The following is a 17,842-nucleotide window of genomic DNA, read 5'->3' on the forward strand; positions in this document are numbered from 1 at the left end:
CAAAACATATTATTATAATAGAAAAAAAATAGCAAACACCAAAACAAGACAAAACAAAACAAAAACTTCAAACAACAAACACAAATTGAACAATCAATTTGTTTACAACAACACAGGGGAAAAGGGGGGTAAAATGACGAGAAGGAGGAAACTAAAAGCGTTGAACAAAACTTGCATCAAGCGAACGGCGACGACGATGACGACGACGACAACGATGCAGTAGTTTCAATTAGATTCGGTGGCTTCAATTTTGCCCGTAATTTCACGACTCACAAAAAGCTTTTCTTTGAAGTACTTATTTTCCTTACGCTTACAAGAATTGTTGAAGGAGCGTTATTGCATTTAAAATTCCACTGCACTATGAAACTATAGGTGCAAGCACCGCCACTACCCGCGGCTACTGTACAGCGGAAAGTGTTGCCATCTATTGCAAAGCCAACTAAGTATGATATGTTCACATTTCGTGCCCGGAGAGGAGCAAGCGACCAACCCCCGCCGCGCCTTGTTGCCGGATGGAGACGCCTTGTTGCTCACTCGGGAGACACAGTACAAAGGACTGGGCGTTTCCATTGCGTGCAAAGGATGGGGAAAAATACAGCTGAGAAAGGATGGCATCATGATGTGAAGCAGTAAATGCACTTTTCCGATGTGAATGTGTGTATATGTTTAATGATCATAACGAGCAATGGAGCAAGTCATTAACGTTGCGCCGTTCAACCTTCAACCTAACTGTTCTAAATGGCGTGTTGTTTTTGTACATATGCATGCTCGTTACGATACTGTATCCCCATTTCCCTACTCCTGATCCCGGAGGGGAGAAACCACAGACACACGTACACACACGTCATACTTACAGTGTGCATTATACTTGCGCTGAGGAACAGCAACACAATACACAACACAACAGCACAACACAACAAACAGAAGAATGAAGGAAATGACGGACGCGATGTGATCCTTTGCCAAAAAAGAGAGAACGAGCGAGTAGTGAAAGGAAGGAGGAAGGACACACAGTCTCAAATGGGTTCTTCGTTCACCCCCCCCCATCCACACTGTTCGCGGTTGATGAGAGAGAGCGAGAAAGAAGAGTGTGTGATCGGATGGTTACAACCCGCGTGCTGTCACCACACAGCGCCGTGACACGGAGCGGTGGAAAATGGTATTATTACCTATGGTAGACACGATTGCCCGCCGTTGCCGTCGTTGCCGCTGCTGTGGGTTGATGATTCGTCACCGCCACCGCCTTCACACCGACCAGCGGTACGGCGGCAATGCCCTTCGCCGGCTCGACGGCCCCCTTAGCGGTCAGCACACCGCCCTTGGATGACTTCTGGAGCGGCGGCTGCTGCTGTTGCGGCTGAGGTTTCAAGCTCAGCGGGAAGTTGTTGTAGGAAGAGCGATGTTTCAGTGACTCTAGATTGGCGGAGGAAGACTTGCCGATCGGGTAGTTGCGCACGATGTTGTAGAAGTTGCTGTCGGACTGGCGGAAGAACCCGCCGACCTGCTGCAGCTGCTGGACGGAGCCGACCGAGCTGGAGCTGGTCAGCAGCCCCCCGGTACATCGGTCGGTCGCTGGGTCGGGCTGCCCGACCACGATCCCACCGATCGGGGCACTCTTGCGGAAGTTACGCTCGAACGGATTGTTGCTGTTGCTCCGTATCGAGCTGCGGGCGATCACTTTCGCCACCGAGCTGGTTGGTGAGGTCGTTTTCGGTTTCGCTGCGGCAGTCGTACCGCCCGCGTCCGATCGTTCTCGTCCGGACTGCTCGTGGCGCTGGCACGGGTTGCGTTGTAGGTCGAGGCGGACGCAAACCGCTTCCGGCCAATGTTGGGCGTCAGGAAGGGCACATGGTTCACGCGCTCCGCTGCCAGTACGGTCGGGATCGTGCTGAGCGAGTTGATCTTTGTTAAATTGCTCGGACCGAGCGTTGCTGATGCAGCGGTCCCACCACCGGCCGCCGCCGGATCATCATCAATGCCAATGTACCGTGTGTACCCGATGCCGGACCGCTTCCGATACACACCGCTGTGGAAGGAGCTGCGCATCTGGAAGGGCAGAAACCGATTGGCCAGCTCGACACTGGCGCCGCCGCCACCACCTCCACCGAGCGGCGATAGCTGGCACGAGGACGGCGCGTTTGACTCATCCGAGGAGCTTTTCTCCTCCGCCTTGAGCTGGCGGCGGCGCCGCACCAACACATCGTCCGATTCGTCGCCCCCGGTCAGATCGGTGAGCGAGCGCATCTTGGCGAAGCTGAACCGGCGCGTCTCAAAGTCGCGCTTCGACTGCAGCAGATCGACCGGCGTGTGGCCAAACTCGCGCTCGTACGCCGACAGATTGCCGAGCGATTTCATGCGGCTCAGGTTCAGCCCCGGCGTCAGATGGTGGTGATCCTCGTCCGGCGCCCTCCAGCTGCCAGGAAGTAGCCGTGCGTTTGCTCGCCCACCTCCTCCTCGTCGGAAAACATGGCCCCCTTCGGTACGGCCAGATTGTTCATGCTCTTGATCTTGACCAGCTTCGACAGCGGGATCTCGGACGTCGGTGTGCCGAACTCCTCCACGCCCGACTCGGTCCGATCGTCGCTGGCGCCGCCCTCGTCCTCCGACAGCACCGTCACGTCCGGCGTGACAAACACCTCGTCGCCCGAGTCCGAGTTCGGGCTCTGCGGTATGCGCAGCTTCATCAGCAGCCGGTTCGCCGTCATCATCTGCTGCTTGGTCGGGTTGAGCCGGCCGTTGCTGCCGGCGCTCGTGCTGCTGCTGAGACCGCTGGCGAGAAGTTTCTTATTAGCGAGCGTTACGAAACGGCCCCCGTTAGCTAAGGAAGACTGTGCGGTACTACTACTAGACGTGGTGATGGTGTTGGTGGTGGTGATGGTTTTGGAGCCGGTGACCGTCAGCAGCGTGCCCGGTTTGCCCTGGTAAACCGTTGCCGTCGCCGGACGGTACCTTTTTGGGCCGTTTTTTTGTTTTTTTTGTTTTTGGTATAGCATTTGGAGTCCCCAGCATAACGTGTTTTGTGTTGCGCATTGCGGAGGAATGTATTCGTGTCATTTTGTTGATGATTTTTGCACATTTTTCATGTAAACATCGGTGTATGTTTATCGAATGTGTGTTGTGTACGCCCATAAGTGTGTGTGTGTGTGAGGTTACACACAACAACCACGCGGGAGGGGTGTAAAGAGGGGGTGAAAAACGGTCGTGTACCGTATTTTTCCACATCATCGCGCATTCATCGGTGTCGCAAATAAAAGAAAAGGGGCCGGGAAGGGGTTAAAAATAAAAACACACACAAAAAAAAATCAGGAATAGGAAGGGGGGTAAAAGGAAAAGAAAAAGGAAAGGGAAGAAAAGAGAGAAAAAAAAGAAATAAAAAATGGGAACATAGCGCAATTTCTAAAAGAAAAACTAAAACAAAAAAAGAACAACAACAAAAAATACCAAAGTCTAGAACTATTTCTCTATCCTACACGACCGGGCAGATACACAACAGCGCAAAAGAAAGAAGGACATTCGGAAAATGGGAAATGGAATGTATAGAGAGCGCGCGACACTAGCAAAAGATCGTTAGGACACATTAATGAGAAGAGAAAGCAAGAGAGAAACAGGGCGGCCATTTAATTACGCCATCTAAACACACACACACAAGGACAAAGAGATGCACTATGAATGGTGAGAAAAGGCACAGCCCCACAGCAAGAAGGGTTCTCTATCTAGAGAGCATTATTATTGAGTTGAAGCCAGCTTGAAGGTGCCTGCTGCGTGATGCTGCCACTACTAATGACATGAGATGACCGACAACAAACGCAAGCCTGTGTGTCTTTGCAAAAAAGGTCCTCTTGGGACGCTGGCAGATTAAAAGTGTGTCAGCCATGCCTAGATGTCGGTATAGAGAGAGAGATAGCTACGCGTGAGCTAAATTTTAGCGTAATGAAGGCGAGTTCCTTCCGGTTTGGGCAGTCGGAATGATAATCATGTTGTTTCTAAGCATGTGTGTTACGTTTCTGTTTTGCAGCAAGAATTGATTAGTTCCAACACAACACACATAAGCTGGGCGACACCGTGCCATACGCTCTACATGCTTGTTTTTAGAATGCTTCAAGACGCGCTCTGTTGCTTGCGGTGATGAAAAACTACTAACAAACCCTAATTTCCCTTCTTTCTTTTTTGCTTGTTCCTCAAGCATTAGATACGTTTGAGTTGTTGCTTTGAAGAATAAGCAATCACAATCTCCTTTGTGATACACGAACACGACATGTTTATGACCATACTGTTCATAAACATGATTAAAATGCGGAACTTTTCATCCGACCCGAGAACACGTGCGACCAACGTGATCCGATTTGGTGGCCGAAGGTCTGCGGCTGGTCTGCGTTCTCTTCCTTTGTGTTTCCCTCTAGCTGCACGCTCATGCTTCACACGTTATAGTGGTACCAATTTTACCCATACACAACCACTCAAACCAACTTCAAAGGTGAATGGCACGGAGTCGAAAGCGTACATAATCGGGAGCATAACTGCCAGACGCCTGCCGGTCGACTGTTCGTTTGAGCTAATCTAGCTACACACCGAAACACACACACACACCGACCCTTTTGCGTGATGACCGCAAACGAAATTCTCGCCAAGCTTATCGGTAAAAGATCGGAATTTCCGTCGCGTGAAGCATTAGCATTAGAGAAGTAGCGGTTTTGTTCGTAATAAAAAAGGGTAACAAATATGCTCCGCGAACGCCTTTAAGATTAAGCTGATTTTGCTTCTTCCTTTTTCTTTCTTTAAACTTTGTAGAATTTGTTTTTATTTCAAACTTTGTCTGGTGGCTTTCTGCACGGACCGAGGTCAGACGAGGGTATTCCAACTTTGCTAAAGCTGTATAAGCTCATAAAGGATGGTGATTACGGAGTGGGTATTCCTTTCCTTCCATTACCAACCCAGCGAAGGGTCAATTTTAGCTTTCCAATCTTACACTTCAATAATCAATAAGATGAGGATCTGCTTTCGTTAATGGTAAAATGTTGCATTTTTTAATTGGATTCAAAGATCCGCTTCTCCTACGCCGCCTGAATAATGTTTCCCGCCATTTATTACGGGCAATGATCTGCTATCAAAGTTTTCGGTTGCTTCCACGATAAACCATTAAATTGAAATTCATACTCCGCTTCTTGACTTCGATCCGTTTTCTTGCTGTTTTGTGTGGTTGTGGTTGTGTACTTGTGTGTATGTGCTCCAGCAGCACTTTATCTCGAAGCTATATTATTTTTATGATTCGACAGCTCGTTAGAGCTCTGCTTTCTTGTTGGTTTTTTGCTCTATGATAAGCAGCAACGTTTTAAGCACGAACGAACGCTCGCCCCAGAAAGACAACGATCTGGCGGAAAATCACGCACAGTGCATAAACTGACCCCGGTGGTGCGGAATATTAAATTTCCCAAATATTTGACCCATAATCTTGGTACATTCCGTTGCAGGTAAGGCGAGTAGTATTGTGCTCGAGTACGAAATTAATGAAACAAGTATCTTATATCAACATTTTCTCCACAAAAGAAAGTCCTCTTCACAGTCCTAACCTTTTCGTGATGTACTTCGGGGAAAATTGCTCAATCAATTTGATAGATATTGTTTTCTGAAAATACCCTAATCGTTCACTCTTGTAAGGGTCTTTTTGTCCTTAAACATTCACAAAACAATTCGCAAATGATTCGAGCGAAATTCTCCTGCGAAAACAACAATAAACAACAAAATAACAAGAAACTTGTCTATGAACTTTCAGCTTAATAGCATTTTCATACAACAGTCGTTACGCTTTTCCCAATAACGATCAATACATTTGGAAGCAATAATGGTCTATAAATAATGCTACTCTCCGGACGTCATCAGCACAGTATTTGAACCCAATCAGACATAAATTCAAATGACAGACACACACACACAAACACAACAGCATCTCTCATTGCACATGACCGCTTTCGGTATTGTGTTCGCCGGAAAAAGGTTTCGAGAAGCAAATGAAAACGGAAAATAAAAGGATTCGAAATAAATGTGTGCATACACACAGTTACGATACAGCGCTCACATGGTTCACAACATTGTTAGTCGAAGGTAATGGCCAAGAAGAGGTTTGAAGATTATTGAAGCCTACAGAAGTAGCATCCAGTACAGAGCGTAATGGAACGAGCTCTTCAGTTCTGGTGGTTTGGTTAGTATTACCTATCTGTTAGTCACATTCTACTGGATTGTTTTATGAGCTCCAAACAAACGGAAAATGATACGCTATTTGCAGGTTAAACACAAACAACAACTGTGTGCAGATTGTTAGTTTACGGTACAGTTAAGCAACGGTTGTTTCGTTAGTAAGTGGTGGTAAAATGAGATTGTATGGATCGCCTGCTTGTCGTCGGAGAAGTTCAAATCATATACAAAAAAATATCACAGACAGATAGAAAACACCATCTATAGAATTGATTCCACCGAAGAGTACGCCAGCAAAACGACTAACGTTTAAATAACGAAGAAGGAAGGAACAACACATTGAAAGATGTTCATGTAGAATCGAAAACAATGTAATTGAAATATCAAATAGTAAATATATTGGATGAGCAGTCAACATCAATAATTTAAAAATAAATTTAAAAAGTTAAGAAAAAATCTGTCTTTTGCTTTACTTAAAAAAAAACTCAATCGTTTCGTGAATAAAAAAAAACGGCAGAAAACTCAATCGCGTTTCGCGACTAAAACTTCAAGGAATTGTATGAGGTCAGTCGAACCGGTATACTAATATATAACTAATAAATTTAAAAGGGTGGAGGACTGGTGATGGTGGTAGTGGTGATGGTGAAGGATTGTTAAGAAATGAGCTACAAACAATCCTTCTTCTTGCAAATGAATGCACACATTCACATGTCAGTAACGCAACATGTGTGAGAAACTACGGTACCAGGTGGAAAACCAGAGATAAAGGAAAAGTAAATACGCTAACATAACCCGACCGAGGGGGGAGAGAGAGAGTTCGAGAGAAAGAGTGTGTGCGTGCGCTTCGCTTACCTCTGGTGGCCGGAATCTCCCTCGGAGCTTTGCCTCGAGTGTTGACTGTGGGAGAAGCTGCTGTAGCCGGAACCTTTGGACATCTGCAAAAATGAAAAATAAAACGCCAAACGGGAGAAACATGGTCAGTTTGAAATGGTTTCTAAAGCACCACCATCCATGCCGCCGCATCCCACTTACTTGACTAGTATTGCTCGAGTTGCGCGAGTGACCTAATTCGATCGCACCGGGCACGGTACCGACGGGCGGTACCACCTGGCTGCCGGGCAGGGCGGCACTGCCCGTCTGCTGCGGTGCACCGACACTGACCGGCAGCGATGCAACGAGGGACAGATTCGACTGAAAGTCCAGCAGGGACGATGGCGGTTCGGAAGATTCAGAGATACCGGAGTCGGTAATGATGAACGACTGCGGGTCCAGGTCGAACGATTGCTGGTGCTCTGCAAAAAAAATCGAAACCGTGGAAAACGTTTAGGCCGGATGCGTTCCAGATGCAGTCCTCATGCCATCATACCTATCGTCGTCGGCAGGACCTGTGTGGGGGGTTTCTTCTTCGGCAGCGAATCGAACCCGGGCGCGACGGAGCCGGCCGACGGATCGTCTTTGGTAGAAACGCGCGTCACGACGGGCGTAACGACGGGACCGACCGTCGCCATCGCCGGATCGGTGGGCTGTAGCCCGAGCGCCATGTTGTCCTGGGGCAGGGCAGTCTTCGACTTCGGGCTCGGGGAAGGACTGTAATGCAATGAGATGAAAAAGGCGATTAATAAAACGCGTTCAAACGGGCGAGGGTCGATGTCGTTTATACTTACACTTTGAACAAAATATCACCCTGAATCATGTGCATGCGTATCGACACGTTCAGCATGGAGTTGTCCTGCCGGTGCCGTGCGTCATACCCCTCGAGCAGATACTTGCGCGGCGTCAGGCCCGAGCCGGCAAACTCGGCCAGGTTCAGATCCGTGAAGCCGAGTTTCTGTAACAGTTCAAACAAACAAACAGTCACGACATGAATAATAGAGCTGAAGCACGAGCCTTTTTATACTGCGGCGTGTCACACACTTACCTGGTAGCTCCGGCCGCCCTTGATCTCTTTCCGCACCGATATCCGCACGGTGCACGGGTCCAGCACGCCGGTCGACGCGTTCGACGTCATTTTGCAGGGAAACTCGAACTTTTGACCCCACCGCACTGTGTGTTTTTCACCTCTTCCCTGTGTCGTTCGAGAAAGGGGGAGAAAGCGAAAGGCAGAAAAGATGGATTAGTACACAATTGGATTAGATTGGCTTTGCTACGTAATTTGTAGGCTGTCATGTTTCTCAACAGCTTCAACGGTTGAAAAGCGATCTGTTCGCGGGGGCGCCTTAATCGCTTTGACGGGTTACAGAGTGAGCGATTGGGTGGAATTAAATGACATGCTAAAGGTTTGATAAACGCATTTTGGTGGAGGCGTAGACGTACTATTTAGTGCCCTTTTGTTTTTCATGAATAATTCAAAATGAAGATGACATTTCGCACAAAAACAAATATCAACGACAATGTAGCAACCGAGCAAACGCACATTAAATGTACATTTTAACCATTTGAAAAAGCTTTTTTACGTTCCTTCATTTACCCGGCAACATTGTACTTCTGGCGTTGCTGTTATCGTGATAAAACGACCTACATTTTGTGACAAAGACACAGGTACAACATGGTTGGACGTTACTGCGTTATGCCTCGTCCGTAAAAAAGCCCAGCAAGAAATTCAAATGTTGTCGTTTTTTTTGTATCTTTCAGAACACACAACCTAGGCACACGCTGATAACATGGTAGAGAGGAGCTTGACAGAAAAGAAGCATTATAGTGCACACGGAAGAGGAACAACAATAAAAAACAGCATTTTGACCGATAAGAGTCAAACCTCCTAGGGCAAGAGGGAAATGTATCCCAGTTACTATGGACCTCACCCCGCCGTAATGGACTAGTGGGGATACTTTCGATGGAATTAGTTTTTTTTTGCTGTTTTTTCCATGTGACCAACACACACACACACACACACACGTGTGGCATTACACCACGTCTATTGCATCGGAGTCACGGCACAGCGTTGCACCCGAGACTAGCAACCTTGAACGTGGGCGACGGCAGGGCCATTGTCAACCGCTCATGAATCGGTCGGTGACACACACACACACAGTTTTATCGTTCGGGCAGTATTGATCGCACCCGGGTACAATGTGGCACAGCACGCCTGGTGGGCGGTGGTGGATCGGTTTCCTTCCCGGCGGATGCATTATCAAATGAAATCACCAAAATGGACTGCGAGAAGGAGCGGAAGGAAATAAGCCCCCGGAACAACCTCCGGGTTGGACGACCGACCGGTCTCGCAGCGCTAAATTCTATTTTCACATCGAATGACAAAAAATAAGAGGTGATCCAGGTGGGTTGGGGTTTGGGGGGCCTATCGAACAGGGCTAGTAGTAGCGCTTTTGCCGGCGTGACAAGGGAGAATGCAATTAGTTTGAACATCATCGAGTTTCGTGTCGCGTCATGGGAAGCCAAACAAAAGCGACGACCGTCGACGGGTGGGCCTGTGTGTTGAACATGGAAGATAATGGTAAAATCACAGCCGCTCGGGGAGAACCGGGTACAAAAATGCAATTGGCACAACTCTATTTGGCTTAGAGCTCTGATGCTAATTTCAATTGAAAATGTGCAATTTATGCTAGAATAAATTACGAAATTTACCGAGGTTTTTAAAGTTCTTATGTTACGTCCTTAATGTTTTTTTTGTCTATGTTGTTTATAGGAAACAAATCGTGCCAAGGATTCGGCCGCTTACAAATACGTCTGATTGACTCGATCAAACTAAATATCTTATATAGCTAATCAAGTTCCAGAGCATTGAAAGAAATCAATTATGAATGACCAACGACTCTGAGTTACGAGAAGCTCCAAACATCGTTGCTTTCGTATCAGGAAGCATAACTCGCGTCCAATGGCTTAGCAGGGGCAAGCAAAGGCGCGAATTTCGATCTTAAGCGAATTTCGATATTACACCCTGGTTCGTACACTGGTCCAATGTCCCCCAGTTTTGTCCCATCGAATTTTTCTGAACAAACACATGATGCAAAAACTCTACTCCGACAATTTTGTTGCGATTATTGAGGAAGTATTGATAAAAATCGAAGGTAGACCTTAACACTAGAACCGCCGATGGGACTTTTTTGTCCCATCGCACTCGAAAAAGGTGTGTTATTCCGCTTGCCGCCGTGACAAAACATTGAAGTTTTCTGACTTTTATTTATTTTGAACGATCTTTCGAATGCGCTCATAAAAAATTTGTATCCCATATGGCTCTTTAAAAAAATCATTTCCATCCTAGAACCGCCATATGGTACATTTTTGTCCCATAGGCAAAATACGTAGTGGTGGCTGGTATATCTGCTGTCAACGAGTGACGGATGTGCTTCTGCAAGTTTGGCAGCACTGGGTAGAAAGTATGCGTAGACAGTACTCCGTGAAAAGTGCTAGTAGAAGATGGCTTGTGCATTAATTTCTTTAATATTCTGGATTTGGCGGGAATCAATGCTTGGGTTTTGTGCAAAGAACTTCTTCTTCTTCTTTTGGCTCAACAACCGTTGCCGGTCAAGGCCTGCCTGTACCACACTACTTGTGGGTTTGGCTTTCAGTGACTTATTGATCCCCCCATAGTAGGATAGTCAGTCCTACGTATGGCAGCACGGTCCATTTGGGGCTTGAACCCATGACAAGCATGTTGTTAAGTCGTACGAGTTGACGACTGTACTACGAGACCGGCTTACAACAGAGCAAAGAACTTACAACAGAAAATATATCGAGACGCGATTTTCTTTTCAAGCTAGGCAAAGAACTTTCATGTTTCATGTGAGCCAGGTTCTGATGGAACAAAGATGTGTTTTAGATGCTTGAAATAATTAATTTAGGTGTTCCTGTTGTTTTCGAAAAAAGCCTTGTTCCTTTTCCGTTTTCGAAAAAGCCTCTTCTTTTGACATTTAGAGCTGTGTTGACATCGAATTTTTGTAATGTTTCTAATCCGAGTCATAGACGTTTGCCTATATCCAAACAACTTTGAACAGTAGACTTGTTTTATTATCATAAAAACCCTACTTATCAGTTGATTGTTTTAATAATTTATAGCTATAGGCCTAGATTTACTGTTGTTCAACCCTGTAAGGAATAATTATCTGTAATGCTGAAGATGCTTATTGTTAGGTGAAGAATCGTTAGAGAAGCGGCGTGAAAAGGCTAAAACAATCTTTATGGCCAAACTGATAAAGGAGAAATTGACGCACCTCGCTTATTAAGCAAAGTGAACATACACGTTCCTCGATCTAGTCCTCGTTCATCGTCCCTTTTGTATGTAGATAGCCATAACACTAATTATGCGGCAAATGAACCGATATCAGCAATGGCACGTAGTTTTAATTCATTCTATGCAGGAGTTGATTTTCACACATCTATGTCCACTATTAGTGAAGGTCTGCGCTACATTAATCTATAATAACTTACGATATCTTGTGGGGCCATCATTGGCGGACAAGAATTATAAAATAAATAAATAAATAAATAAATAAATAAATATAATTATCATAAGGAGTTTATCACTACAAGCTCTGTAATGATATATTATTCTATAGTAAACTGGATTTGATATCTTTGGTATGCGGTTCACATGATTACAATTCGATTTTTTCATTGATTGAGTGGCTAATAAAGCTTCATTATACCTAATTATAATATTTATTAATTATCTTTCCACAAGAAACCCTTAGGTAATAATAAACATGTCTAAAAATGTGCACATAACTAATGGGACAAAATTGTCCCATATGGCGGTTCTAGTGAGGTTCAAAAGCCCGGCGGTTGTAGTGTTAAAACATGCCTGCACGCATGTCTTCGTTTGGCATGGCGAAAATTCCAGATAACTGACGGCAGCTTGCAAGGTAGTAAATTTGTTTTTGTAAGTAAGCTTAAATAATTACCGTTCAGAGAATGTTCATGAAATGAAATTATCTCTTTTAGTTTTTATCTTTCTATAGCCAGTCAAAAATACCTTTCTTAATGTAAACGTTAGCATCAGATCAATGTAAAATCTCATGATCATGTTCTAATGAAATCGTATTGTACGAACGTGCACAATTTTTATCTAATATAAGGCTTTTCAGGGATCAGGCTTTGACTCACTCAAAATCTATATTCACAAGTCGACTCCAATAATATAGTTGCTAATTGCTGTCGAACAAAAACGTATAGAAGCATACAAAAATATCGATCGATAAGTTACCAAGACACCTAATGATGCACGTGAAAGTGAAATTATCGTACCACACCAATCTGCTTATCATTTTGCTACGCGCACCAAAAGCAAATCCATATTTGATTCATTCCGGATGATCGCTTCAACTCAGCCAGCCGCGACGTGACATCGCAAAGCACACACTGAGGCGCTGATGATCGCGCTGTGAGGAAGTAAAAGCAAACATACCTCGACGAAAAGGGTTAGCAAAATTTCGCTTAAGCTCGCACACTTTTACCCTCGCTCCCCTTTCTCTGTCAGTCAAATTAGTAGCATCAACAGCAAAGAAAAAAACGAGGAACAACTACACAACAAATGCATATCAACCCTCTACTATATGTGTACTGTACCGATCCGGGGGGTTGTCTCTTATTCGATCGTGCATTAAATTCCATTTGATTGACTTACATTTCAACGACTCGCTAATAGTGGCAAGAAATGGCTGTGCGTGTGTAGGTCGGGGGAAGGAAGTTGGCAACATGGTGGAGCTTAAGCAGCGCAGAAGCAGCACGCGAGCTCGGCACCAACATACCCACCTATCTATCGGACAAGTTATTTCATTCAGTGCACGTAAAATGGTTCACAGTAGAGGGGGGTGGAAACCGGTGGTGGAAAGAGTCGTACCGTCGGAAGCCGAAAAGCGCTCCGATGTCATAATGCGGCGTTGGTGCTGGTGGTTCGGCATGCATTAATTAATGAGCAAGGGCACGCGTGTGCGTTTATTCATTCATCCGTTTGCCTCAATTTGTCACTTCCGTTTCGATTGGTACCCCCGGTCGTGGTTCGGTGAACGCCACAGAGAAAGACAGACAGTGAGGAAGAAAAGGGTGGTGAAGTTAAATACCAAGCGCCCATACTCCCTTTTCCACATGCCGCCTTAACCCCAGGGTTACATGCTGTCACCGCGAACGAATTGTTTTTCAACGGCGAACAGTGAAAAGGGGGAAAAACCCCCGTGACCTTTTCGAGACGTTTGTGGTGCGTGAACAGCGATTTGTACATTTCGTGTGGCTTGATTTATTTACACCCTTCCCCTCCCCTTCTCCTTCCTTTCAGCGTAGAAACACCGAATCTGTAATCGGTGTCATGTAAATACTAATGAAGTTCTATCGAAGCTTTTGTGTTATCCGTGAAGCCTTCCCGTAGTTACCGTGTGCACAAACAAACCCATCAAAATTGATCGTAATGGAAGGGAAAAAAGGTGACTTTACAGGATTTCACGTCCCCGGGACACTAGCAGCCATAAATCACCGAGCGAACTACCCGCGGCAAATGTCACTCCAAAAGCGAACAAACACAAGCAAGAGAAGCGTCAGAGCAGGATACGGAGCGACCACACACATAATTGGCCAACAGACGATGTCGAATAGGACGAATGGAATAAATTTCTGTAGACACTATCGGAAGTGGAGACAGGCGGGTAGTGCCCTTTTCCCTATTTCGACGGCGCCCTGATGTGTCAAACAAATAACAAGCTTCTGAGCAAAAGAAATAATACAAAAAAAAACACCCACCCGCGCAACAAACAAAATCGAGGGTCGGGTCCGGGTGCTTGGCTTGTGCCCTTTTTCCCTCCTCGTGCCGAAAAAAAACCATGTTCGCCACGGTCAGTGACTTTTCCTCCCCGTCTTTTTTGGGTCGGACCTCAAACACGATCGGCAGCACTTGGAGCATAATTTAATGCATGCGTGCGGGGTGATCCAACTGTCCAGAGCGTGAATGTGTTGAATCATTGTGTTGACCTTTCGTTGGAAGTGATATTCAACATTTGAACTGGGCAGCGGGGGGTGAGGGAGATGATAAGCCAGAGTAAGCATTCTAAAAAGGAGCGCTGGTTGAGGTTGGGTAAGCCCGCCAAAGCTCAAGAACCGAATAGTAATTGGTTCAAGCGCATTAGCCTGTGTTAAAGTGTCACGCAATGTGTGGTTAGGTGTGTATTGGAGCTTAGTTAAGTGTGTGGAGAATCCCACGAATAAATTATGAGGATTATAAAGAACATGGGGTTGTAAAAATTACACAATATGCTCGTCATGTTGCATACATCGGGTAAATATTTGGAGTAAAATACAAACACAAAGGTATTGAGGATCTTTTGTGCAATACATCTTCTACTATTCTGTAATATATTGTAATTTTGCATGAAAAAATCCAATACTAATGGTCATAAACATTCAAAAACTGCCTCTAAGATGTACAAAAATATCAAAACAACAAACTTTTTTATGATTAAAAAGAACCTTCTTTCCCAATTATAAAGACATAACTAATTTATTGGTCTTTACGAAACCGTAGTTAAATATGCACCGTAACGAAATGGTCGTGTCCTTCATCTTTTGCCCATTACAGAACGAGAGAGAAAGAGCACAACTTTTCCGCCCAACCTAATTAATGTGAAAAGTTAGAAGGCCCCCTCTCAACACACAAGAACACAAACACACACATGAAAGCAATAGCAGTGGCAATCCCTAACGAGCTTCATCTTGCCCTCTCGCTTCGGATTCTTTGGTACCAACGCTTTTTTGCACGCCATCGATCACTCAGAAAAGTTTACTAATGAATGACGTCACTAATCGATATTTTATGGCACACGGGAGTACACGAAGCGTGAGGTGTGTGGAGCCGAATATCATTAAACCATCGTTTAGAACACGGCGAAGTAACCTTCAAGGGCAGGAATTATGGTTGTAAGCTGTAAAAAATAAAATCAGCAAAAAAAAACAACGTTCTAATGTAGGAAGAGCTTGCAAACTCATGAATGGGTAGGTCGGTGGGTGTCGGTGAGCTTGCTTTAATATTGAAATAAAATTCCATTTCATGAAAAATGCATCTTTTAAGCATCCCACTCAGTCGATGGTACTCATAGCACAGCTTCTGAGCTTCTCCTCCTCTTTCGCAACCCACAGAAAGGGGCAGCGCAGGTAAACAATTAAACATACGACAAATAAACACGCTAACGACTCAGTCAGCAAACACCGGTCAGGTCAGCCAGGTAGGAGGGTAGGAGTACAGTGTCATCGAGTTAAGAAAAGAAGCTTACGCCATACCGACGGATTGGGTGCGCGATCGATCCTGCTGTGCTAAATGCCCGTCCCGGCATGCTCTCTCCCGTGTAACAAAGCCGTAAATGAACAAATGACTCATCCGGTTGGCAGGTTGTTCGACACGGATCAGAGGTGAAGCCTGCAATTCCCAATGCAATGCCAAAGGTAGCAGGGCCTGGCAAGAAGAAAACGTGAGAGAGTGAAGAGAACTCCTTTCTTTATATCGTTTTTTTTGCATTCCAATCTCACTGTGCACTGTGCTCATCAGTGCAGCATAAAAATAGGAAACAGGAACTGTGCGCGCACGAATGGCACGAGTCATCGGTGACTTCGGTGGCAGCGATTCAAGATACGGTATCATGCGACCACCGTTCAATGACTCTTTTATTTTGAAAGGGGGACACTTATTTAATTGTCTTGTCAACCTTCCCAGGGAGTTGATTTTCAATTTTGTTACCCTATTATGAGTATGTTTCTAACATGTGAAATCATTAGAAATTAGAAATAAATGCTCAACAAACATCACATTGTCTGTCTTATCTTAAGTGCCTCGGTTTATCATCCCATCCCATACATGCCCCGCCGTTCGACATTTGCATATTTGTTTTCCCTTCTCTTGTCATGCAACACGACGAAGCAGCATTGAACTTGACAGTGCTGACAGTCCCGGACGTAGCACGCATAGCACGCGGGGCTTGTTGAGGCTTCAGCGACTGGAAGCGACGAACTTGAAACGTTCTTCATACTTCAAACACCATCCCACCACTTGGAGATGCAAAAAAGCTCACCCCAGCTGACCGATCCCCGTCCGTGTGTGCGCGCGCGTGAACTTCATCCAATCGACCATCTTAAATGGCGACTCTTTCGAAACGGACGGCGGTGCGCTCGTTAGTGATGCAAAACTGGCGAAGGCTGCAGCAGCAGCATTGTTTCTATTGCTGTGACCGGAACCGACGGCCTTGCCGTCTGTTGTAGTAGGCTAGGCTAGGTTTCAGCTAGTAGTAGTAGCAGCAGCCAATTGGAACGTATTACACACAGCAGCCGGAGAAGACCGTGACCAGGCTGTGTGAGGGTCAAAAGGGTCAGCAACATGGTCGGTTCCGATGGGTTGGTGTGGTGGTGATCAAGCTAGGCACGTGAAATAGATTGTCTATAGATCTGGATGTCCAGAAGATAGATGTGAAGCTTTGAAACAATAGATGACATTAGGAAACGGATCCATTTATTCTAATTTGTTTTACCATGAACCATTTCAAACAATTAAAGTATAATTCAAAAGGAATACTGATGATTGGAGAACATCATCTCAAGGTATTGAATGAAGGACAACCCCTTAAGATTGTAATGGGAAATGCTCATAAAAGTGTTTAATCATTTTGGGAATTCAAAGGCTTTGAAATAATGGTTAGAAGACTAAACAAAGTCTAAATACAGTAAATTCTCTCTCTTCAAGATGAATTGTTTCCTTACGATGAATATTTTGACTGTCCCGTCATATTCAATTCATTTTATGCCTTTTCCAAATAAATATCTCTGTAAGACGAATATCCTTCAAACAGCATGTACGGTTTCGGCAGAATTCTCTAAGATTAATTTTTGGGTGATTGTTCACACAAATATTAGTCAAATTCATTAATTTTCCTAGACATGAATATCTCTCTAAGGTGACGGTTCCTTGATGATTCACCTTAGATAGATTTCACTGCAATCAATAATCATAAAGAAATAAACCTGAAACGAAGCAAACAATAAATTATGATCCCCCTTCGTTTGATATTTCTGGCCAAAGTTCTGGCCTTTGAAGTCATCGTCCAAGATGTCACTCGCCTCAAGGTAAACGCACCATGAATCGGCATGCATGAATCGTCCCAAATTATCAGTGCGAATACGTAATTAGCCCCGCCCGGCTCGAGGCAAGGTGCAATGTCACGCGTGCTAAATGCTGCCTGATTAGCCTTGAATTGACACCCGAGTAAGACGAGTTCTGGGCACCGGCAAACTGCATGCAAAGTGCGAGATATTAATCCATCCTCTCTTCCCATTAGCCCGCCGTTAACACCACTGTGACACCGTTGCTTACTACTCGACGAACCTATGCACGAATGCAATTGATCACGAGCTACACACACCACGGTCGAAATCGAAGGTTGAGGAGTTCGATCGTTGCACAATAACCTCACCTGCGCGTGATGCGTGAAGAGGTTCAATTAATATTCCCACAAACCGGAAAGGGACCAATGGTCGTTGGCCGTTTATTAGAGGGTTATAGTTGGCACCGCTATACGATTTTTAGTGCCGAATCAGTAAAATGTTACGTTCAGTGTGAATTACGATTGATCGGTTTTCTCGCGTACTGACGCGAGCGAATTGCGGAGTGCAAGGCTGCATCATTGAGAGAAGTGTTTTATGACACTGAAAACGAAGTTCCACCAAGAAACGG

At 45.2% G+C, this 17,842-nt stretch overlaps 1 protein-coding gene across 1 annotated transcript in view; it reads right to left on the reverse strand.

The window, feature by feature from the left end:
* Nucleotides 1-8,254, reverse strand: part of LOC121602232 — a gene marked incomplete at its 5' end in the record, with an annotated part of 13,133 nt that extends 4,879 nt beyond the window's left edge. Inside the window, 10 exon segments of the mRNA XM_041930986.1 lie at nt 491-556; nt 736-957; nt 1,170-1,719; nt 1,752-2,407; nt 2,440-2,949; nt 7,042-7,124; nt 7,222-7,481; nt 7,556-7,776; nt 7,854-8,017; nt 8,108-8,254. Of these exon segments, the coding sequence (XP_041786920.1) occupies nt 491-556; nt 736-957; nt 1,170-1,719; nt 1,752-2,407; nt 2,440-2,949; nt 7,042-7,124; nt 7,222-7,481; nt 7,556-7,776; nt 7,854-8,017; nt 8,108-8,254 (2,879 nt within the window).
* Between the last annotated feature and the right edge of the window lie 9,588 nt (nt 8,255-17,842).

This window comes from Anopheles merus, unplaced genomic scaffold (genome assembly GCF_017562075.2).
Source record: "Anopheles merus strain MAF unplaced genomic scaffold, AmerM5.1 LNR4000368, whole genome shotgun sequence".
NCBI classification, from domain to species: domain Eukaryota; kingdom Metazoa; phylum Arthropoda; class Insecta; order Diptera; family Culicidae; genus Anopheles; species Anopheles merus.